The 24,827-nt window shown below is 33.8% G+C and overlaps 3 protein-coding genes and 1 long non-coding RNA gene across 5 annotated transcripts; 2 read left to right on the top strand and 2 right to left on the bottom strand.

Moving 5' to 3' along the window:
* Window positions 1-512: 512 nt before the first annotated feature.
* Window positions 513-5,169, bottom strand: LOC123903970 (regulation of nuclear pre-mRNA domain-containing protein 1B-like). Its single transcript, XM_045953659.1, has 7 exons — window positions 4,809-5,169; window positions 3,491-3,738; window positions 3,105-3,284; window positions 2,811-2,967; window positions 2,595-2,737; window positions 2,443-2,478; window positions 513-1,837 (listed from the first exon to the last, which is right to left on the bottom strand). Exons 1-7 carry the CDS (start codon window positions 4,882-4,884, stop codon window positions 1,037-1,039), a joined length of 1,641 nt encoding a protein of 546 aa, XP_045809615.1. The 5' UTR covers window positions 4,885-5,169; the 3' UTR covers window positions 513-1,036.
* Window positions 5,170-6,840: 1,671 nt separating this feature from the next.
* LOC123903969 (IgM protease-like) lies at window positions 6,841-11,005 on the bottom strand. Its single transcript, XM_045953658.1, has 5 exons — window positions 10,314-11,005; window positions 8,650-10,026; window positions 8,350-8,544; window positions 7,779-7,930; window positions 6,841-7,666 (listed from the first exon to the last, which is right to left on the bottom strand). Exons 2-5 carry the CDS (start codon window positions 9,986-9,988, stop codon window positions 7,211-7,213), a joined length of 2,142 nt encoding a protein of 713 aa, XP_045809614.1. The 5' UTR covers window positions 9,989-10,026; window positions 10,314-11,005; the 3' UTR covers window positions 6,841-7,210.
* A 4,647-nt stretch (window positions 11,006-15,652) lies between these two features.
* Window positions 15,653-18,358, top strand: LOC123903968. 2 transcript variants are annotated; one of them, XR_006808224.1, is made up of 4 exons: window positions 15,653-17,067; window positions 17,452-17,617; window positions 17,784-17,849; window positions 18,308-18,358. It is a non-coding gene; the product is annotated as an uncharacterized LOC123903968 (long non-coding RNA). The 2 variants fall into 2 exon arrangements; XR_006808225.1 differs by having other exon boundaries at window positions 17,479-17,617; window positions 18,308-18,355.
* Window positions 18,359-22,791: 4,433 nt separating this feature from the next.
* LOC123904982 lies at window positions 22,792-24,305 on the top strand. Its single transcript, XM_045954584.1, has 3 exons — window positions 22,792-22,822; window positions 23,313-23,884; window positions 24,045-24,305. Exons 1-3 carry the CDS (start codon window positions 22,792-22,794, stop codon window positions 24,303-24,305), a joined length of 864 nt encoding a protein of 287 aa, XP_045810540.1.
* Window positions 24,306-24,827: the final 522 nt, after the last annotated feature.

Here is a 24,827-nt window from a genome sequence, read left to right as displayed (position 1 = left end):
TGTAGATGATCTAATTTCATATTATTTGTATCTATAATAATCTAAGTGTCATTTGCATATTAGGAAATGGTAAGGGAAAAGGACTTGCATGGTCACAAATACAAATAATTTGGATTTATAGTTACACACAAATGCTTCGTTCTAGAAAATTCCACCCTCAAGGTGAATAATTGGGGTGTTCGGAGTTCGAACCCCGACACCTCCATATATAATGTGATGTCTCTTACAACTGAGCTAAATTTATGAAGACAACTTCGTTAACTCAATAATGTTAAATATCAATCCGGATTTTACAATAGGGGGTTAGGAGTTTAAAAGAAAAAATTATCTTAACTTGTGACGCTTACAAAACAGATAATCAATATCAAAATATAAATATTTTTTTGCCAAAAAACCATATTTTAATCTTAGGTTCTCTTTTTTAGTTTTTTTGGTGAAATCAGTGCTTGATAAGACTTGGGAATTTGATGAGACACTAAGGGATTTTAAAGGTAAAGTGGGAAGAAAAGAAATGGACAAGACCTCCCACTTTAATAGGGGTTTATTTTTCTTATTCAGATACCCCAATATGAGAAAACTCAATAAATTGAGAAAGAACTTTGGAGGGATTTCAAATATCTCCAAATTCTTTCACTCTATTTATAATACTCCAAAAGAAAAAAATATAGTCACAAGTCTTTCTCTCCCAAGGAAAATATAGTCACAAGTCTTTCCTTCTCCTCTTCATAAATACTCTTTCAAATAACGAAGTTTTTTTTCTCACTTTCGCTCCTCCCACCCCGCACACATCTCGCAGAGTCCTCCCCTCTATTTTCCTTCAAACTCCCGAACAAAGCATCACATTTGACCCACTTTGTATTCAGATTCTGGGCAGACCAGTTTCCTACCACTTCTCGGGTGACATCTACTATTTGCTTCCATTCGTTTATGAACTCCGTTCCCAGTATACCATTGCGTGAAAACGAAAATCTGAATCTCCAGAAATCACTTGTTACAACAAAGGTTTTGTCGAATAAAGTATACCACATATAGAATGTTAATGATTAGCATAGTATATCATTGCTGATGGCTGAATTGGCCGGAAACTAGGAGGTGCTGGAGCATATTGTGTTACTGGTACTGGTTGTTGCTGTGCAATTTGCATTGACTGATTCGTATAAGTTGGTACTGGTTGTTGCTGAGCAATTTGCATTGACTGATCCGTATAAGTTGGTACTGGTTGTTGCTGTGTGATTTGCATTGACTGATTCGTATAAGTTGGTACTGGTTGTTGTTGTGTTATTTGCATTGTCTGATTCATAAAAGGTGGTTGGGGTGCTACTGATTGTAATGGTGGGATATTACCATAACCATATGGAGAGATGTTGACCCCTCCTGTTGATTGCACATATTGCTGGGGTGATGGATTGCAATATAAGTTATATTGACCTTGCGCAGGGGATGCATTGTGCATAGTTGGCTGAGTTACCAAAACTGAAGGATATGAATGGTTTGGCGCAGCAGTCAACTGTTGCGCGGGCATAAAGACATGAGTATCTGAACTTGTCATTGATATCATAGGTTTTGATGTGGACTCAGACATTAGACCGGCACTTTTTGCCTTTTGTGCGGCAAATGTTGAGAGAACAGAACTCATGATCAATTGAGATGACGTTGAAGCTGTAAGCTTATCTGCAACCTCAGCAGCAATTGCTGCAGCTGACTTTTTATTTGCTGCTTCTGATAGTGAAGTTGCATTGGCAGCTGAAGTTGTTTTAATTGATGCGTTCTGTGAAGAATCTTCACTATCAAGTCGCTTCTGCATGTTGCCAGCCTCTTCAATTTGTGCTTGTGCAACCTAAAGATTAACAAGAGATAAGTTTAAATTTGTTAGCATTGTTATAAGTTAAAACATATCCGAGTTTTAATAATGAAAGTACACGCAAGTAATAAATGCCACTAGGCACAAAACAAGAACTCATTACTTTGAGTCAGTATTATAGAGCTTTCACCAAGTAATTCTCCAACCAAAGCTGCCTTTAAATTTATAAATAGAGCTAATTAAAATAAACTCCCGACTTCATGAAACCAAGCAAATACCTCATATTTATGTTTGTTAAGACAATCTTACCCCAGGAACAAAAAAAAGGAGAAAAAAAATTATAAAGGAGGTCAGGTGTTTGTTTAGGTTTCATAAAGTTCAAGGAAGCTATGATCAGTATAATTTCTTCTATTGCATGTTTTTTACAATAGATGACACTGAGAACCTGCAGTGAGTTCACCGTATGCCAAATTAGAACTTCTTTGAGATATACATAGAAAAGGTACCATTAGATAAGTAATTAAATGGTAAGAAACCCAAATATATGATCAATGCACATCACATTCTCTTAGGAACAAGAAATTAGTCAAAGTATGAAAGCCTTCTGCGGAAAAGAATAATTCATGAATAGTGCATTTTACCTGCATCTGTGTACGAACATTCTCCAGATCCGATTCCTAATACAAATACCACAAACAGTAGAAAGAAGATAAGCAATTAGGAAAAACCAAAAACATATTATATCTGTCGCAAATGCAAACACACTTATTGAGCACAAGGGCCTAACTAGTACCTGCTCGTGCAATGCTTCTTTTAACTGAGATATCAGAGCTACTCTACTTGCTTCAAATAATTTAAGTTTTTCTATGCAATCTTTCAATATATTTTGTTGCTGCTCTAGGTCCTTCTTCAAAGTTATTCGCTTAGGATCCTTAGCTGAAAAAGAAAGCAATATTAGAATTGTAACTTCCAGGATCCAGGTGTTACTTCTGCTCAGTTGTATGCTTACCAATGGTACATGCAATATCAACATCTTTCTCTATCTTCCTCACATGCTGAACGGCGGACTTGCATTCGCTCATCTCTGCATCTTCATTGGCTTTTTCACTGAGCACCAAATAAAATGCAGACACTATTTTTTCTGTCGTTCCTCCTATGGACAATTTCTGGCACCATACAATTGTGCGGAAATAAGATTTTGAAATAAACATAGCAAACCACTTTAAAGGATATAATCATTTAGTATCAATTCAACGATTAGTAAAAAAAAAATGTGTAGAAGCAGAGTGGAACTTAGTCTCACCGATTTGATAGAACGAGAATCCCTTTTCAAAATTTTTACAGAATCCCTTTTCATTACTTTTGCAGAACGTGGTCTTTTATTGCCGAAATCCAATGGCGGAGGAGTATCCTCTCCAAGCATTAAATCCGTAAGGTTTTGCACTCGAGACCCAAATACTTTCCTTTCCTCCCATACTTCAAACTAAAGTTAGGTAAGAACAAAAATAAATCAATATTTTTTTAAAATTACATCATCAGCATTTATAGTGATATCTGAAGTTTTAGCCCATACATATCGGCAACAATTTCATATTTTTTCACACCCCACTTTCCCATTTATTATTGGAACAGATGTATTCACTTGAAAATTTTAAATACCTACACCAAACACTATAAAAGAGGGCTCACCAGTCTAGATACTGCATGCTCTCCACGAGGATTTTTTTCTGCAATGACATCTTTAAGTGCTGCAGGAAGAACCTTCCAGAATTCAATCACAAATTCATTTCCATTACGCTTGCTGTTCTGCAGGATGTCATTAGCAAGATACAAAAGGGGGATTTTGCGAATTATATCTGATTTGTCAAATTGGATTTTCCATGTTGCAACAATCTGTTCTGCATAGCTCCGGTTAAATATACACCAGTGTGATAAAGCTATATCAAAAGTTAACGATAACAAACCCACTTTGCATCAACAAGTAGTAAACACAACAACAATAAAAGCCTATTTCAGTAGCTAGTATATCAGCTACACAGATTAATAAAACATCGTTGTCACGACGACCAATATGCATACTTCATAAAATCAACAGAAGCTAAGTATGCAGTAAAGCGAAACTGTTTTTGAATTTCAAAATAAAGCTCCCGTCAAAAAAACTAATTATAAAAAGGCACCCCCAACACAAACAGAAAAATTTGACAGAGTTAAGGAATCTCTTGAACACCTGAAAACAATCAAGTCCTCACGAAATCCCTAGAGCACCAAATTAACAGTGTTTACCAAAATAATCTATGTGTTCTAGACTGGGCCAAGTCCGTGTCGGGCCTATAAATACTCCTTCCCAAGAAGGACTCACATCGCGATCTCTCACTTCACACATCATACTGACTTGAGCGTCAGAGTATTTGCAGGTACCGCACCACAAATTTCAACCATTACATGAGGCTGCTCGACGTCGGCCATAAGTTCTGATCACCTCAGATCACTATCAAAGCAATGCTATATATGAAGCTCCTCATACAATCACAGATACCATGAAATTTCAATCTCTCTCAATCAATCACTCAATCGATGGGTCCGTTTAGATTTGATTATTTTTTAGCTTATGCAAAACAGCTTATACAAAAAAATAAGCTTTTATGCATTATTACAAGCTTTTCAAGGTAGTTTATAAAAAAACAGCTTATGAAGATAAAATTTCCGTTAGTGAGAACTTAAGAATTAACATAAGTTATTTATTTGCATAATTTATTTTCCAAAGCTCAAAAATAAGTTAATCCAAACGGGCCTATATCTAACAAACCACATGCAAATTCAGCTAAACAATGCAAAGAATTAACAAAGCACAATAATTCAGTAGTAACTAAAAAAAATCCAATGAAGTTCAATCCAAGAGTAATTCACAATGCAATAAGAACAACTATATAGAGATAGCTAGATCCTGAAATTTCCAAATCAAAAAACAAAAACAAAAAATTAATCAAAGAAAGAAAAAAAAGGATACTTGTGATGGCATCTTGAGTGCTATTAAGCTTGGCAAGCTTGTCCGCAAGTACCTGCTCCTTGAAATCTCTATCCATGTTTATCTCTCTCCCTTCAATAGAAACGAAACCCTAGTCTCTGTGAAGCCAATTTATCGAAAACGAAGAAAGGGGCGGTTGAATTTTTGAAATGAAAACCCTAAATTGGATTTGGGAAGAAAAAGAGGTGGAATAACGAATTCGATAATAGAAGAGAGGGAAAAATATTGGAGGTGCAATTGAGTTGCATATGGAAAAGAAGAAAGGTGAGTTTTTTTGTCAAGGCGCGGGGAAGAGAAGACAATGTGTACCCGTAATGACAATTTTTTTTGGCATCTAAATTTTTTTCAAGTAAATTAAGATTTTCAATATTTAAAATTAAATTTTGGTCAAAAAATTATTACAAATAAAATAAATTTGATTCTCTTTTTCTTTTGTAAAAAAAAAAATGATTCTATTATACTTTATTATTCTATATAATTTTTTAAAAATAAGTGTATATAAGTTTATGATGGATTTGAAATATATATATTTTTATGCATATCAGATATTCAACCGTAGAGACTAATCTCTCGAATTTTGTGGAATCTAAATGGATGGCAGATTCTCACTAAGAGTTTTAATGATGATGGATTTGAACTATAAAATCATTTTAAAGTTTAAAATTTAAAAATAGTGAAATTTTGATCAAATAAAAAATAAATTAGGTTTGGAATAGAGAATATTCAAATACTTTCTTTTCGAATGAAATTCGCATGGATTAATTTTAAAAAAGTTAAACATTTAAATTTTAATAGATTGTTTTTAGTATAATTTTTAATCAAAAATGAGTTCGAAAAAGAAATTGATAGAGACATAATAGAAATAATTGCATAAAACAAATAACCAAGTTAGCTTGAAAATTAAACAAGATTCAAAGTCTTGATTTTTCTTAAAAAATAATTAAGAGATTAAACAATATGATATAAATATGAGCAAACATTTTCTTCGAATTCATGCACACCTTTATTTTGGGGTGACATTCATGCGCACTTAATAGGCATGTAAACTTCTTACGTCAGCGTTGGAGTGGGGATACTCGGCTCTACTAGGGTTTGCCCTAGGGTTCCCCTCTAGCCATGGTTGATGATGTTGAACATTCTTATGATTGTTCCCTCATGATGATGGATGAGTGTGTTACGAAAGATTTTGTTCAGATTTCTTCAATTGGAAAACATTCATGTTTTGCAACAGCAGCAAATTTCATTTCTTGTGATCAGTTTTAGGGTTCATGATGCAAAGAACAGTGATATGCAGCTTGGTGTAAACATTGAGTCGGTGTTGGCAATATATAATACAATGCATCGATGGACGCACAATATATAATCGGCTTTAGCAACTGATTCAGTGATGTATGATTCACGTGATATTGCAAAGTTAATTGATTCAATTTCAAGGGATTCAAGGGAGGCGGATGGTATTCGAAGCATGGTCAAATCTTACCTCAATGTTGTTCATGATAAGCACCTTAGAAGAGTTATGGAGCAACAAAGTTCATAGTTTTACTAAAAGAAAAAAATCATAAATCACACACCAAGCTAAGCTCTTAATAAAGACATTCGTGTCTCTCAGGTATAGTATTAATAAAGACATGTACCCTTTTGTTCAGCTAAAAAATCAGAAACATGCCTATAAGGGCAGGTGAAAACGGTTGTACTTGACTTGGCAATCTCAATCTTAACTACCCTAAGCTATTTTTCCTTATTTGCACTGGGAAATCAACAAAGATAGTACAGTATCTTTTTGTTATTTTCACCGGAATCCACATGTAACATTTTCTGACATCAAAGCAGAGAAGTCACAGTATTTTGGAAAAATTGACAAGTGACCTCATAAATTTATAATCAACCCCTTCTTACAAAGCTATACCATAATCTATTGCATGTGATTATCAAACGAAACACAGGGTTTGGAGAAAACTAGTTAGTACACACAGATAACAGATGGACAAAAATTGACATCATACAAATGAAAACATGCATCAACAAACAAAAAACAATTACATACCATTAACGGAATGATCCCACAGTTGAGTTCCATTTCCATGGCAGCAGAATAAACATAAGCTAATGTCAATTGTTTTCATCAAAGTCTAAAATATTTAGGAAAAGGTTCACTAAAACTAATTCAAACAGCAAGGAAAATATATCCACCCAAGTGGCTCTTAGTTTATGAAGTTCTAACACTAACAGAAATTTAAGTTCTCAAATGACAATTTTTATCTGATACAAACACCAGCAGACCTGCCAAGATGCACTCAAAGCTTCCATAATACCACTAATAACTAGCACGATGGCCATAAATAAGAAAGCTTCAAGCTACCTGAGACAAATCGCAGGCTAAGTGCCTACTGCCTCGTATTTTTACCTTGTGCCGCAAGTTTTGCAGCAACTTGCTCTTCAGACAAAGGTAAATAATAGATCCGAGGAGTTGCTTTGGTTTTGCGGAAGAGGTCGTCCAGAGTGACAATAGGTGGGTCCGCTTTCTCAGGAAGGGGTGGGGGAGATGGAAGACGTTCTCTTGCAACTGGTGGGGGCCTTGACAATGGAGGTGGAGGTGGGAGAGTAACTGGAAGAAGCTGCTCCCTCTGCTGACGTGGGGAAGGCTCTGGCTGCGAAGGTGGTGCGGGAGGAACTGTTGGAGCACTGATGACAGGGGCAGTTGGAGTAGGAGGAGCTTCTAACTTCATTTTCACTTCTTCAGGATCAACATACTCAGCAACTAAGAGTCGCCCACCATTTGGAGGCCATTGCAAATTATACACAGCATTCCGTGTCTCAGTGGCCTCTTCGATGGATGAGTACTACATCACCCAAAAAAACAAAGATTTCTTAGAAGTTAGAAACATATGATAAATGTAACATCACATTGGAATTCACAGTAACAGGAAGGTGGTGAGATAAGAACTATCTTACAGTAACATAGCAATGGGTCTTTATTTGGTCCATCCAGAAACTGCTAACACTCCCAGTTTTCCCAAGAAGTTCTTGCACTGCTTTTAGGGTAAATGGACGAAGGAATTGATCAATCCTGAGGGAATTAGTTGGGGTCCTTCGAGATGGTGGAACTGCCAAGAGAAACATTTAGACTCAAAAAGCAAGTGACAGGAGACCAAACACACACCAACCCGGCAACAAAGTAAAATCCTTAAAATACAGATATATTAATGCATACAACCAGAACCAACAACTAAACATTAACATCACTTAGTAAATGCATACAAGCATCGAAAATCAACCAACAAGGCATGTACACAAAATGCATTTAAGAGTATAAGATGTGCACAATTTGTGCTTTGCGAAGTAATAGTGTAAGATGTGCACAATTTGTGCTTTACGATGAGTATGAAATTAAAATTTGACAAGTGGCAGGATATTTATTAATTTGTAGCCAAGGAATTGAAAATTAATATTAATTACCACAACACCCTGATATAGGAGTATCGGTTCTTCATATATTTTTCGCATTTATATAATGTCAACTTACCAATGCGTTCTTTAGGGGTGTCATCAGTTGCAGAGGAATTAGACCTAGAGAAGTTGCGCTTCAGAGTAATTTGCCCATCCTTGGGTGTAGTAGCAGATCTGGGAGTAGTGCTTTGCAGATCTGACCCTTTAACTGTTTCAGTGTTCCACCTGCGCTGCCTTTTTGCAGGCTCAATGTTCGCAGCTAATGTTTGTTCTGTAAAAAAATTCCAATCATCATATATTTAAGTGCCTGCAGTTAGATGTATAGTAAAACCATCAAATAAAAAGTATTTTGGAGTGAAAAAATTCAAATGCTTACCAGGATATTTTCGCTTCTCAGTAAGGGAAACAGGACTAATGTCAATATCTTGGTGGGTATCGCTTTTTCTTGCGGATACACCATCTCCCACATCTGTTGTATTCCTTTCCTCCTTGACCATAGGTACTTCATTATTCTCAACTTTCTCTACAAGTTCATCAACATTAAACTTAGAATCATATTGCCTAGTCTCAGGCAAGTCCTCTTCCATGGAATCATCACCAGAACTTCTGTCCAAGTTCAACTTTTCTGGATACCCTACATCATCACTACTATTGGTTTTGTTCAAGTCTGGACTTGTAACACTGTTGTTATTTTCTTCAACAGATGGCTTTTTTTCATGCAGCCCTCCAACATCCATTGAATGCAATTCATCATAAACAGGTACATTTCTGGACGATGGTTCTTCCACCATCTCCGGCCTAACATTATCTTGTTCTAATTTGACATTATTATTAGCAATTATAGTATCCTTTAGTTCATTCTTTTGATTAATTGACACAGAATCAGTAGAAAAAGAATCAGATTTTACTTGAGACCCTAAACTAGGGTTGACCTCAGATACCTGGTTTTCGGGTGCAGAAGAGTCGGGCACGGGATCGTCGGATGGGGGCTTTGTGTCAGACTCCAATTGGGGCTTTGAGTCCTCAATGTCCAGCTGCGCCTTTGATTCCTCATTCTCTAGCTTGATTGCTGAATCCTCATTATTCTTCTCTGAACTATAAGAATCCTGACCACTGACTACTGCTTCTGTTGATACAGTCTCTGTGACCACGGTCTCGGTGACTGTAACAGTGGTCTCCACAGTAGAAGGATGGGCAACTACCTCCTCTCCCACATTAGCAGATTCACCACCAACAGGCAAAACTGCATGTTCACCTTCAACATCCATGGCCGACACACTATTATTAACGTCAACTGGTTCGGTAACACCATCCTGCTCAACATTCTTAATACTGTCATTATCCACAACCTCTGAAACCTTCACTGCATCACTATTCCCCTGTTCAGAAGTTTCAAATGTTTGGAAATTCTCCTTTTCAATCGTATCAACGACTTCAGCGTCCACATTATCAGTCTGGGCATCTTTCACCCCATCTACTTGAGCGTTTAAACCATTAGCCCCATCCTTCTCCGAACCCACAGCAGCCTCCTGTTCAGGGGAAGCCTCAGCAGTCTCCCTTTCATTGCGAAGAGCTTCATCCAAACGGTTAATTAAATCTTCCTTCAAACCTTTGGTAGCTAACTTCCTTCTCTTCAATTCCTCTTTCAACGCTGTAACCTTCCACTGGTTAATGGGCTTATCGTCCAAAATCGGGTATTTTGAATTCGATGACATTTTATCTAAATTATAAATAACAAAACACCTTCCTAAACCTGAAATAAGCCATTAAACCCTATCAACTCAAACAATATGAACCAAAGCAAACAAACAACATTGTTTCAACATTAAATCGCTAGAAACTAAACTAAATGTATAAAACAAGCTAGGGCACACAAATTATTTGTTAAAATTGCAACCTTGGCGAAGTAATTTGGTCACACAAAAATACCCAAATTGAAAAAAAGCAGCAGATCCAAAATAACCAAGCAATTTCAAATAAAAATCGTTAATAATGAAATTAACAAAAAATACATTAAAAAAAAGATTTACTTGTACTCACAGTGATGATAGTTTGCGGAGAATCGATGAAAAATTCCGTAGCTTCGTTTACCGAAACCCTAATTGGAGAACAGAAAACAATCACCGAAGATGAAGAAACAGAAAATAGCTTCGAAAATTAGAGTCCCCAACAAGCAAATCGAATGCAACCAAATTGATTTACTCCTGAAAACACTGAAGCAGAACAATGTCGAAAAAAAAATAACAAAAAAGAAACGAAACACGCAAAAATTAAAGTTGAGAATTTATGGAAAACAATGATGATAAGAGAAAATAAAGATTGAGAGATAGAAGAGTGCGAAATTGCTTCTCTGAAGAATTAATTTCTAGGGCTTCATGTTCATGTTTTTTTTTTTTAGGGTTCTTTGTGTTTGTGACACCTTATTACGTTGCGTTCCGTGAGGAGCCTGAAGTAATAATACTGGATGGGTCTCTTTTCCGCTGCGGTTAGCAACATAGATTTCGTACTAAACTTACGATATTACCCTCTACACACGTGGCTATAAGTTTATCGATAATTTTTCGAGTAACACTAACAAATTTTTATCGATAGTTCATGCTCATTTAGAAGGGTAGTCCTCATCTTGATCCTTGAAAGTTTGAAGTGATGTCATTATAGTCCTTATATATATCTAAATTGCAAATATATCTCAAGTGTCTTTTTTGTTTGTAATTTTATTGACCAATTTGACTAATGAAAAATATATTTGAGGATCAAAATGACTTAAGTTTGTATTGGTGATTTTGATAAATTTAGGGACAATAGTTTAATTGTATTTGTTTGGTTGTTTTCACCATTCCTACATGTGTTTCTTGGTTTTTATTTGCTAACCTTCTTCTGTGTTTGTTGCTTATAGTTTGTTTGATAGTGGGAGAAGTGGTTTGGTGTTTGAGGGTCTGTTATCTTTTTAGTCTTTTGGTGATATTTTTTTATCTTGGTTGTTTTCTTGTTCTATGTTTTTATGGTGTTTTAGAATTATGACTTGAAATTGAATGTATTTGTATATAGAAGTTCACTGGTCTGGTAGGTGAGATGATACAATTTAACCAAAAAGAAATTATTTAACCTTTTTTGGTTGGTTGCAAATGAAACAAAAATAGGGTGAGTGATTCCATTAATTTGGACTGACTTAATTTCTTATGATTAATTTATGATAATATCCATAAAAAAAGGAAGAATTAATAATTAAACATTGTTAACAGGCACGAAGAATGTAAGTATGAACTTCTATTTATTTTGGTTAAACTTGTTCTAGGACCGTTATAGAAAACATGTATCCGTGGTTCTTACTTTTGAAATTCAAATTACTAATTGGGTTTTTTTTTTTCTTTTCATTTTGCAGAATTTCATTCAATTTACTTTTCTCAATTGGACCTGGTGAGTTTATCATTTTTCATTGCACATTTTTTATCTTTCATTTCTTGGAGGCTTAATACTTGATTAAGCATAGTTGTACTGTGAATGCATCTTGATTAAGCTTAAATTAATCTTCTAACCAATCTGTAAGTTTTATTATATTAGTTACTTTAAGACATTATTTTATAATATGTCATTTGAAGTGAGAGACATTAGTTACTTTAAGACATTATTTTATAATATGTCATTTGGTATATTATTTTACATGATACAGATTATGGAAATTCCTGTGCATCGAAAGTGGATGTATAATAGAGTTACTCCAAACCGAAGGGAGCTAATACGGGAATTTGTAGAAGGCGTTCAAGGTTTTATTGAAAATGCAATTAGGCAACCTCAATTTTCTAGTAATGGTGGTACACTAAGGTGCCCGTGCAAAAAACATAGAAACAAAGCTTTCTTTACTCCAGGTGAGGTTATGGTTGATTTGTGTAAGTATGGTTTCAAACCAAGATATTGGTGTTGGGATTCACATGGGGAGAGTTTAATTAGTTCAAACCATAGAAATGTAAATAGTGGCAATGAAGAAGGTACATGTAGTCAGTCGCTAAATGTCGAATCACAAAGAAATCTATATGAATCTATGGTTTTTGATGCTCTTGGTCCAGAAATTATAGATCAATTAGAAAGGATTCAAGTTTCATACAAAAGAACATTCAATTGGAAAGTCTACTATGAATTGTGGAGTATGTGTCAAACGTACAGGCTATGGTGAATATGAGAACGATTTCTATGGCCAACTTGAAGAAATAATTCAAATTGAATATCCTGGATTACCGTTAAAAATGGTCATGTTGTTCAAATGTGAGTGGTTTGATCCAACAATTGGTAGAGGAAAAAAGGTGGATGAAACACATGGTATCATTCAAATTCGACACAATAGACACTATGGAATGTATGACGCATTTATTATTGCCCAAAAAGCAATTCAAGTGTATTTTGCTCCACATCCAATAAGGACCAGGAGTAATGCAGACTGGTGGTTTGTCATCAAAACCAAAGCTAGGGGAGTGATTGAGGATAACAATTCTGCATATCAAGAGGATTTCATTGATCAAAATTGCGATCTCATCTCAGCTGAACTTGATTCAACTATTATTTTACAAGATATTGATGAAACATTTGAAGAAGCTGATGTATTAGATGATGCTGATTATGAATTAATTAATGAAGATGGTGAGATAGACAGTGATGAGGAGGAGGAGGGTGAGGAGATTGATGATGTGCTTGATGAAGATGAAGAGTTTAGATATTGATGGTGTGCTTGATGATAGTTTTTTTGTTGATTTAATGCTTGATATTTGTTTAGCGTTGCATTTTAATGATTATTTTGATGTTATTATATTAGATGTACAATACATTTCTTTTATTTTAGATGGCAGGTAGAGGTACAAATAGAGGTGGGAGAACAACAACCTCTTGAGGCCGACGTGTAGCTAGTAGAGGAAAACTTATTTTACAAGATTCTCCAACACCTACACCACTTATTCCTACAACAACTCCAATCCCAACACCAACTCCAAACCCATCATCTATAGTACCTATCCTTACAACAACTCTAACCCCAACACCTTCTCCAGCCCCAACATCTACACCTACTTCTACAACAAATCCAACCCCAACACCTTCTCCAGCCCCAACATCTACACCTACTCCTACCCCCAACACCACAATGTCAATCATTAAGTCCTGAATCTCAAGAAAATGATATTATTGATCAAGAGTTACTTCAGGAAATAGAGCCTTATGGAAATGAGTAAGTAATGTCGTGTTATTTTACATTAATTAGCCACTTTTATTTTTGTGAAATATGATCAATGTACATTTTTTTTTTGTATTGATAAATTTAATCCATCGTTTGTTGTCCGTTGTTTAACTGCTGCCATTAAGAGCAGGTATGATTGGTTTTGTCCCACATGGGGAGATGCAACTAAGTCTATGAGAGATTTTTGGTTTAAAGAATTTAAGGTAAGTATGATATTAGATTATTATTGTGTTTTTTATATTCCTAAATAATCTTAATACATTTTCTGATTTCATATAAGGTAATTTTCTTTGCTTTTGTAGAAATATTGCAAATGGCAGCCCAAATATGAAGCACGTATTCGCCGAATTTTTGACATTAAGGGGGATGTTCGATATAGGGGTATGATGTATCAAGCTAGAGCTAAGTATGCAAAAAGCTCTATTTATGAGCGAAAATACATTCCTGAACCAATAATATGGAAGGAATTGATACATCATTGGGCATTGGATAAGAAATTTAAGAATTGGTTAGTGGCAAACACTGTAAACCGTGCTTCAAATGAAGGTAGCTCTATGCATACTGGCGGGTCTATATCTATGGGTGAACATGAACGTAGGATGGTAAGATAAACTTTAAATTGATTGTTTAAACATTTGAATTTATGAACAATTTATTAGGATTTTCTCATTGATATGAAACTTTGTAGGAAGCAGCTACAAGGGTCAAGCCTACCATGGAGGAGGTGTTTACTAAGTGTCATTTAAAAGAAGACAAGTCTTGTGTTGATAAAAAAGCTGAGAAAGTAATTATATGTGATATTAACTATTTGTGGTTTTTCACAAATTTTGTAATTAACATGCATAGTTTAAAATTGTTTGTTTAGTAAAATGATTAATGTCACATAATTGAATATTTTGTAAGAAGGATTTAAAAGAAGAAAAAATGAGCTTACTGAACTATCCTTGTCCCAAAATGAGAATATTGATGGATTGCCATGTGAAACCCAACCTATTCCAGATGACTTGACTATTTGGAAGGAAGTTGTTCCCAAAGGTAAAAAAGGGACATTATATGGTTTTGGTTCAATAGGATCAAAAATTTCATCAGGGTATACTCTTAGTTCATGCTCATTTGTATCTAAGGAAACACATCTAGAACAACAATTGATTGAGTGTCAAAAAAAGGTAAAGGAGCAACAAGCTGTAAATGAAGAACAAAAACTTCAGTTGTAGAACCAACATAAAAGAATTGAATCAAATGAAAGCATGCTGGCTGCCGTATTTGGAAAACTAAACATGCCGCTACCTGCAAACTTTGCCTCTGCAAGTCCTATGCAAGATGGATCAAATGAGATTGGTGATCCCTCTAATAGCAATAATGGTGATGATTTTGATGTTGATTTGGATGACTATACATGATCTACATGATTAAGTAACTATATAAGCTATTTTGTTTTGATACAATGATGATTACCTTTATGACTTTAGTCAGGTTTATGTTTGATGAGATGTGAGTATTTTGATGAAGATTAAAAATGTAGATTGACTATATGATCTACATGATTAAGTGACTTTAGTTTGTTTTGTTTTGGTATAGATTGATGAGTACCATGACTCTTTGAACTTTATGTATGAATCCATTTGCTTCTAATTTAATGTTATTATAATCTACTTTGTGTTACTTTGTATGTGAATTTTGTTTTGATACTATGTTGTCTGTGATTTGGTAGCACAAAAATGATGTTTTTTGTTCTTTTCCCAAGTATGTAGATGGATTTGTAGTGCTTTGCAGGTTTGGTGTTTTCGTTAAGGCATATTTTTAGCCAATTCTTGCTTTATGCATGTTATTTTCACTACTACAATTTTGGCCTACAATAGCACTAATTTAATAGCACTTTTATGAAAGTGCTATTAAAAACCTAACACAGAGCCCCTATGATAGCACTTTTACAAGAAGCGCTGTCAAAACCTAGAATTTAAGTACAACATAATAGCACTTTATTTAAAAGCGCTATAAAAGCTGTGAATGCTGAACAAAATAATAGCACTTTTAGAAAAGCGCTATAATAGCATAAATTAAGAAAAAAGAAATTCGCTCTTGGTTAGGTATCGAACCCTCGACCCTTGGTTGTTCATTGATAAAGATCTACTAATCTAATAATAAGAAAACGCAACACCTCATCTTCATCTTTGAGCTTCACAATACACACTTTCATCTTCCTCTTCTCTCCATCATTCAATCGTTCCTCTTCTCCTCGTCGTTCCTCCATGTTCATCCTTATCAAGCTCCTTCTTTTCAACGCAACACCTCTATCTCCGTCGAACCCTAAATCTCGTGATTTCTCTCCCGATCCAGCAAGAACCTCACTGTTGAACCCTAAATTCACACTCTCAACACCTCTTTCCCTCAAGCCCTTCTTCTATGTCTCGTATGTGTTTTAGGAACTCAAGGTAATTTAAATTCCAGTTGCTTTGCAGGAACTCAAGGCAATTTAAATTTCTCTTTTTATTTGATTTTTAAGATTCAACTTGTTTGGGTTTTTTTTTATTAATTTTGTCATGGGTTTGTAGGAAGAGTTTATGGGTATGCAGGAAAACTAGTGGAATTAATTTTACAGTTCAACAAGACAAGTATCTTAGTGTGAATTTTAGGAGGGGAAAAACTCGTGTAACAAAGACAAGTATCCTTGTTGTGGTGGTTGTTTTTGAAGAATTGAAGCATTATCTTAGTGTGAATTTTATTGGGATAGAATTGAATTTGACCCATGTTTTCTTCTGATCTTAAGTGCTTCATCTGTTGAGTCTATGAGGATTACACAATTGTTCTGTTTTTGTGTTTTTATAAGTTTGATTTCTGGATTTCTATTGTTCCTATCTTCTTCATGAACCAATTTTGAGTTGAGTTTTTTTTTTTATTGTTCCTTCCTTATTGTATATGCTAATTCATTGCTTGAAAAGTTATAGCTTTAATTTGTTTGATCTTTCATCTAAACCACTTCATCAACCTTCAATTTCTCCTAGTATTTTGAATTGTGATTTAAAAGGTAGAGAGTCACAAACACTCGTTTGTGACATTCATAGTGTCCTATTATGAACTCATTCTTTCTTTCCTTATTTCATGCTAGTTGCTTTTGAAGGTGGTAGCATTTTAAGAGCTTTTATATTACTTTCTTCATGTCCTATATTATGGTTTTTAAGCTATGAACTTAAGCTTAAAGTTATGATCTTCATAACTTTTTGTGGACTTAAAATAAAGGACATGGAAATGATTGCAAGAGTTGTTTTACCAAAGTTTTACATGGAGAATCTTAATCTTATGGCTTATGAGGTTTTGGTATCAGCAAAGTGTAGAGTTTTCTTCACTTCTGTGCCAAAAGTTATGGTTGAGGGATTTTTGAAGGAATATTTGAATGGTGATGATGTTATAGCTACTGAATTGCAAAGTGTTGGATGTTACTTCACTGGTTTGATCTCTAAGCATGGTTTGGTTGTTAAGCATAGTGCAATAATGGATTATTTTGGAGATAAAAAGCCTGATTTAGGGATTGGAAGCACATGTGTCAATGATCATCATTTTATATCATGTTGCAAGGTATATTTCAAGCTAGATTATGCTTTTTACTACTATATTTTTTTTTTAAACATAATACTAGTGTGAAGTTGACTTTAGCATCTCAGAGTGGAATACAAGTTACAGTTTCCCTGTTGAACATTTTTATAAACTAAACTCCTATTTTGGCCCTTCCGAGTTTCACATCAAGAGAGCTTAAAATCGATTCATCTTTAATAAGCAGCTTTGGTTTACAGACAACCAATTTGTCTTCACTATTCACTGTGCTTTTCACATTAGACGGAAATATCTGCAGTTTGTATGCCATAATTTTTGTTCTGTGACCGTGTTTTGTTCGAATTTCATTTAATACATTTTTGTCATGTCAATAGCTGATGTTATCTGCTTTGTCTTGTCTACCTACAGCCTTGCCAATTGGAGAATATGCCGCAGTAACTCTTCTTTTGTTTTTCGGCCTAAAATCAATAAAAGACGCATGGGATCTTCCTTCATCTGTGGTTAAAAAATGGTGATAACAGCACTCCATGAACTTGATGAACTTGCTTCAGCAGAAGAACTCGTGAAAGAAAAGGTTTGAATCCCATCATATATATCAATGTCTGTAGTCATGAATTTTTTCGGTAAAGTTATATAAGACGCAACAATTCAGTGGTGATATATGGTTGAATTATTACTTTGATATTGGCACTTCAACCGTCATTTATACCTTTAACCAGATCTTTCCAAAATATATACAGGTATCGCAACGGCTTTCAAATCCACTTGAGATTGTATGGAAATCGTTCAGCCTTGTATTTTTTGTTGTAAGGCTCCTTTTCTCTGATCTTTTGTATTGGTAAACAGCTTAGTATATCCTTCTAAATCTGGTTAAAAATCATCACTATAACAACACGACAAAGCACTCATCGTAGTTATGCACTGAGAATCTCACAATTTGATGTATGCCATGTTAGATTGAGGAATGGACTTCGTTGTGCAACATATTAAAATTGGAAATACATTCATTACTTATCTAATAGTTTGTTATGCCCATTTTCTAAATCATGAGTTTCCATTAGTTTGATATTTAATTTTGGCATGAGCCTTGGTCTTATAACTTGGTATTTTGATGTTATTGGTTGGTATTGCTTTTGCAATTGTTTGTATCATAGTTTCAAATTGTTGGTGGTTTAAAAACACCGCATCAAAAAGCTTCTCTATCATGTATATTAATATTTATAAGCTACTGTTGAACTTTTTCATTCTCTTTTTAATTTTTCAGGGTCTTTTTGAAAACATGAGAGATGCTGGCTTGGAAAATGGCAGAGGATTGTTTAGGTTAATACTAGTTTGTCTTGTTTTAATTAGTGTTATGAACATCGTATGTCGCTTAGGTTAATTATTTGGAAATGGTCCGGGAGCTTATTGTCAATGTTGTAGTTAACCAAGCTTTGGTATTACTAGCAAGGAAGTTTGCTTTTATCTTGGACATAGAATTGCCTTGCTTCTTTATCTATTTTGTGAAGGAAGGGAACCTCATGTAATTTGATTGTACTTATTGGCCTTCTTTGTTTTTATCTTTAATATATTTTTGGCCTTTTGACCTTTGTATTATTTGCCATTATATTTTAAGTTTCAAAATTAAGCTTCAGGTCACCACTTATTGAAAAAAATACAATAGTTCCGGGTTGTATAACAAAATATTGAAACAGATCTGCAGAAGAAATTTTTTTAAAAAAAAAAATACAATAGCGCTTTTGTGATGAAGCGCTATTAAAGATAGGGCAAACAATAGCACTTTTAAGCACAAGTGCTATTGAAACTGAAACCTATGATAGCACTTTTGTAAAAAGCGCTATTAAAGCATGTCATGAAAAAGCGTTATCAATAGGTATACTATAGCGCTTTAGTGTAAAAGCGCTATTAAAGATTGGTCATACAATAGCACTTTTAAAAGCGCTATGATAAGTACAGACTTTTAATAGCACCAGCTTCTATAACACTTTAAAGTGCTATTAAAGCAAAAAAAAAGTGCTATAGTAGCCTTTTTCTGTGGTAGTGTTTTTATTTCCTTTTAGTCCTAATAGACACGCATATGATGGTCTAATTATGTCTATTTTTTGACTAAAAAAGTTTTAATATTCTGTCCTAAATTTGTGTGAAAAGTTAATTAATAATAATATAAAAATACACATAGTCCGTCCGAATTTTGTGTGAAACAAATAAGTAATTCGTCTGAAAATAATTTTTGTTCCATGTGAAATATTTGTGAAACGTATTTAAAATCTGTCTCAAATTCGTCTGAAATAAGTTCAATACAAAACAAATATGGTTTATGATTTTTTGTCGAAATTGCGTGTGAAATACGTCTGAAATAATTTGGGACGGAATTTCCAACGGAATATGTTAATTAGCCACGAGGCTTTTTCGGACAGGAGCCATTCCGTCTGAAATCTGTGTCAACGTGATATTCCGTCGCAAATCCGTGTGAACTGCGTCTTAGATCCGTCCGAAATCGCCAGTTTTCTAGTAGTGATTTTACAAGTAAATGAATGAATGTTTAATATAAATTATATATTAACATAATTTTAATTTATTTTATAAATATAATTATTCTTTAAGTATTATATTTAAAATATTAGACACAATAATAAACTTATTACTACTAAAAACATATGAAAAAAATTAATTCACCTTAAAATTTAAAGTTTTATAGTAAATAATAATACACGGGAATGAATATTTCACAACATTTTTTAATATATGGGATGAAAATTTTACAAAAAAAAAATATTTAATATAAATATTACACACGGGGATAAACATTTAATAGTAAAAACTAATACAAATTTTCATATAATATACCAATGTAATATTATATTATATGTATATAAACAATAATAATACAAATAAAATTATATATCACATTTCTACAAATTAAAATAAAAAAACTACATGTCATAACATCTCTACATTTTTAGGGGTGAAAACTAACCCGTGCTTGGTACGTGTATATTATACTAGTATATTATATTTAGGAATCCACATTAGAAATTTTTAAGAAAACTTTTACCTAAGAAATTAATGACTACCATTAATGATGTCACATGTGACTTTTTTACACGGAGTCTTTTTATTTATAGGAATTTTGTTAATTAAATTAAATTTTCCGAGCTTGACATTTTAATTCCCTCCTTAATCTATCAAAAAATCTAAGATTAAAAATCAGAACCATAACTTGTTAAAAATCACCAATTTATCTATAGTTAAAATATGTGTGTGAAAAATGCCTCGTAATATTGATTTGAATCAAATTTATAATAATGAATCTCCTATTGATTTTGTTCAAATTGACTTAAATGGGTGTCTACCATACAAAGAAGAAGAAAATAATGTTGACTTGAATGTGGTTCATTCATACGAAGGAGAAGAAGAAAGTACCGTCGAGTTCATGAATGTGTCTCTTTCATATGAAGAAGTTTTTCATGAAAATGAGGTTGAAGCTCATTCTTCCATTAATCACATAGACAACCATGGTGATATTATCTCTCTAGATGAGGCAACATGTGCTGTATTTTTTCCATGAAATCTTTATTTTATTTAAGCTTTTGATTTTCTAAAATGCATCAATATGTTTTTAGTAAAAAAAAAAAGCATCAATATGTTACTCCTAGTTATTTTTAGTTTGCTTTTGGCATCGGTAGTATATACTCCCTATTTTCAACAATTTGTTTTAATTTGTTGATTTTGGTGTTTTTATCTTGACTTCGGTCTAGATTTTGTTTTAAATTTGCTCTGTTTGCAGCTGTTTGCTGTTTTGTTTATTCTACTTAATGAAGCTTAAATTAATTTACTCTGTTTGCTACTGCTATTTGTCTAAAACTTCATTTAGTTAAAATAAACATATGTACTTTTGTTATCTCTATTGCCTTGTTTTCATTTTTTATTTTATTTTATAATAATGCTTCTTTATTTCTTTCTAAATAATGTTTCTCCTATTTTAATAATTTATTTACCTAGATTAATCTTCATCCTCAAATCTTTTCTAGTGTTAAAATTGTTGATTATGGCGAACTTATCATTGCAATTCAAAATCAAGAATGAGATTAACACATATATATGTCTTTGTGGTCAATGATTAAATTAAACCTGATGTTAAACCCAGGGTCATCCATAAAATTTTGGATGCCCTGTACGATTATAATAATATGTAAAAAAGTTAAATATCATACTAATTTTTAAAATTTCACACCAATTAGATTTAATTGTTAAATTCTTTCTGATAATTTTTAATTCATCAAATAGATTTTATTATCAAGATCATAAAAGTCAAGCCTATTTTAAAATTTATTTATAATATTAATTATATAATTTATTTATTGTGACACGCACACACGCACCACGATATGCAAATGTGTGCTCTTTTCTTAACATGTTATACTTGATATTAAACTTGCTTATTAGTAATTCACCCTATTTTCTGTTTGGTTTTGGATCTTGTTGTTACTTTGTATATGTCGAGTGTTTATAGATGAATCCAGACGTTTTCTTGGCTCATTCGGGGGTCCGACGCATTGAGTTCATTGAGGAAGCATGTATTGATCCATGGGAGATCGACGGTGTAAACAGATCCGTAATCTTCAACAGACTAGTTAGTATGGCTACGGGATACAGTGTGTTAGTAGTTCGCGAGACATTAGAACAACCTCTACCACTTGAAAGGTCATACTTATCATTACATCAGATGTTTGGTAACACCCCACTTGCACAAAGAGGAGTCAATCCACTTAATGTAGCAGCACCTCAACAACCCTTGGTTCCACAAAATGAAGTGCCGGTTGTCGTTCCCGATGAAGTGGTCGAAGATGATAATGGAATGAACTTTATGTCTGAAGAAGAGGATCCGAAAGAAGATCCTTATCTTCGTTGGGAGAAAGGAGAATTCTGCCCAAACAGCCATCTCTAGCCACATGACTACCTAACGTGGACTAGAGTTTTAAAGGTGTCTAAATTAGTTATTTTGTAATATATTGCCCTTAAAAACTCTCCTTTTGAAAATACCTAACTTAAGTGGTCTAAGAAGTCTAAGCTAGTTGTTCCTAATTAAGCTAAATAAGTCTCGTAATGTTTATTAAAAAAAAAAAAGTCTCGTAATGTGTATCTCATCCTTGTAAGATAGTAGTTGTGATGACTCTTGAAAACAATGATTCCTAGACTAAAGGGTTGTATAGTATTAATGAAATGTGGTATGAAGGTTAGGAAGTTAATGATATTGTAATTCCATGGACCGATTAAAGTCATAAATGAAGAAGGATTAATAACCTCATGAAAAATTGATTTAGATTATTGTATAATAATGACATGTGGCAGTATTGATTATGTATTTAATTAATAGAGGTTTCCTTAAAAGTTTCCTATAGGATTCCTAAATATAATATGGAAAATGCTAACTAGTGTCCCTGGATACTGGTTAAGGAGCTAAATAAGGTATGAATGTATTGGAAATTGTGTAATTTACTTTTTATAAGTATAAAAAATGCTCTTTTCAATGCAAAAATTACTTCTTTTGGTATCTTTAACTAGTGCCCCAGGGGCACTGGTTAGCATGACCCATATAATATAAAGAGATATAGAGATATAGATATTTGGCAACAAAAATTGTTTAGTTTAGAGTGTATTAAATAATATATTATAGAGATTTATTAGTTCATCTTCTTAGACCAAGTGCAATGAGTATGTTGAATATGAATTCAACACATAAAATGTATGCAATGGGGTGTTGATAGTAGATTTGAAGGTGAGTTGGAGGGGAGAGGTGATGAATGGATTCAACACAATTGAAGGATGACAAGGGGGACCACACGGCTTCAATTTTGTGGCTGAAATGAGGCGCGTGTAACACACGCGCGCAGGAGGCAAGTGTGGCTGCTTGCACGCGGAGAGAGAAGAGGTGGGTGATAAGATTCAGCCACGTGGCTGGCTGAATTTTTATCCATTTAATACTTTGAACTCAATTATTTTGTTGCAAATTAATTTTTTATTTTTTCACCAAAATTCATGATTTTTTTTGTCTATAAATAGAGACTTGGTTCATTTGATTTGGACACAGAAAAAAAAATCGATTTTTTCACTATATTAATCTTATTATTATCTTTCTATTAGTGTTAATCTTGAAGTATTAGTTTTTTTTTGTGAAATGGATCCCAATAATCATTTCAACAGCCAAAATTCTTCTAATTATCCCAACAATTATCAAAATCCCAACAATTTTCAAAATCTCAACAATTATCAAAATCCCAACAATTTTCAAAATCCAAATCAATTTTCCAACCAACATCCTCAAAACATACCTAATTTTGGTTTTGCACCAAATTTCAACCAGTCATCCTCTGTTCCAAACTTTCATCCATATTGTGGATCTATGATGAGAAATCTATCTCAAACACTCCCGTTTAATGGTTATATGCCAATGGTGAATGAAAATGTTCCGAGTGGTGGTGCACCTGAATTTCCCGAATTTTCAACACAAATAACTATTGCTAATGAGGATTCAACTCCTAAGAGCAAGAAAACCCCGCAACCATCATGGAACACTGAACAAAATTTGGTGCTAATTAGAGGGTGGATCAAATTTGGAACAAGCAGTGTTGTCGGGAGAAACCAGAAAGGTGAAACATATTGGGGTCAAATTGCTGACTATTGTAATGAGCATTGCTCATTCGATCCTCCGCGTGATGGAGTTGCATGCCGAAACCGTTTTAATTATATGAACAAAATACTAGGTAAATGGATTGACGCTTATGATGGCGCTAAGCGTTTCCAAGGAAGCGGTTGGTCTGAGAATGATGTTTTGGCAAAAGCGCAGGAAATATATACATGTGGGAAGAATGTTCGATTCACTTTAATGGAAGAATGAAATGCTCTCCATGATCAACCACGTTATAGTAGTCAAGTAGGATCTGGAAGTAGTGGATCTAAGAGATCTCACGAGAGTGATGCATGTGGCTCAAACTCTGTAGGATCTAGTGCTCGTCCTATGGGTAGGGAGGCAGTTAAAAAAAAGGGTAAAAAAAAGCAAGGAAACCTCGGAGGTGGTGGAAAAAGAATGGACTGAATTCAAACAATTAAGGGAGAAAGAGCTTGAACAAATGGAGAAAATGACACTGATGCAACAAGAGGCTAACAAAGTGGAGAAAATGAAATTGTATCTACAGTTAAGTTCCGATGACCGGAAGAAAAAAATGTTGGAAAAGTTGGCCCAAGAATTGTTTGATGATTAATTTCAAGCAAGTATTTGTCTGTAGTGTTTGCTTTAATTTTATTGCATTTGAATATGTCAGTTTTATTGTGTTTGAAAATGTTAGTGTAGTGTTTGCTTTAATTTTATTGCGTTGATTTATGTCAGTGTAGTGTTTGTGACATTTAAATTATTGTATGCTATCATTATTGTATGCTATCCCGATAATTAACTCTATACAATATTTATTTCAAATCCGTCTGTGGTCTGCCACCCAAATCGAATCTAATCTTTATCCGATAATTAACTCTATACAATATTTATTTCAAATCCGTCCGTGGTCTACCACCCAAATCGAATCTAATCTTTATCTGATAATTAACTCTATACAATATTTATTTCAAATCCGTCCGTGGTCTACCACCCTTTTCGAATCTAATCTTTATCCGATAATTAACTCTATACAATATTTATTTCAAATCCGTCAGTAGTCTATCATTTATATATAGGGACTCATGTAACCATTTATGTACCAATCTACCTCCAATATCCCAAATCTCATCCA

Source organism: Trifolium pratense, linkage group LG2, assembly GCF_020283565.1.
Source record: "Trifolium pratense cultivar HEN17-A07 linkage group LG2, ARS_RC_1.1, whole genome shotgun sequence".
In the NCBI taxonomy this organism is placed as follows: domain Eukaryota; kingdom Viridiplantae; phylum Streptophyta; class Magnoliopsida; order Fabales; family Fabaceae; genus Trifolium; species Trifolium pratense.
The sequence above is the reverse complement of the archived record's forward strand: the minus strand, read 5'-3'. Positions and strand labels throughout refer to the sequence as shown.

Coding starts and splice junctions, on each gene's coding strand:
- LOC123903970 (XM_045953659.1), bottom strand. CDS start 4,884: ATGGATAGAGATTTCAAGGAGCAGGTACTTGCGGACAAGCTTGCCAAG. Junction 2,968..3,104: donor ATTCTCGTTCTATCAAATCG/GTGAGACTAAGT, acceptor GTATGGTGCCAG/AAATTGTCCATAGGAGGAAC. Junction 2,738..2,810: donor TGATATTGCATGTACCATTG/GTAAGCATACAA, acceptor TTTCTTTTTCAG/CTAAGGATCCTAAGCGAATA.
- LOC123903969 (XM_045953658.1), bottom strand. CDS start 9,988: ATGTCATCGAATTCAAAATACCCGATTTTGGACGATAAGCCCATTAAC. Junction 8,545..8,649: donor TGAGAAGCGAAAATATCCTG/GTAAGCATTTGA, acceptor ATTTTTTTACAG/AACAAACATTAGCTGCGAAC. Junction 7,931..8,349: donor CACCCCTAAAGAACGCATTG/GTAAGTTGACAT, acceptor TTCTCTTGGCAG/TTCCACCATCTCGAAGGACC.
- LOC123904982 (XM_045954584.1), top strand. CDS start 22,792: ATGCAATGGGGTGTTGATAGTAGATTTGAAG. Junction 22,823..23,312: donor TGTTGATAGTAGATTTGAAG/GTGAGTTGGAGG, acceptor ATCTCAACAATT/ATCAAAATCCCAACAATTTT. Junction 23,885..24,044: donor AGAATGATGTTTTGGCAAAA/GCGCAGGAAATA, acceptor CAAACTCTGTAG/GATCTAGTGCTCGTCCTATG.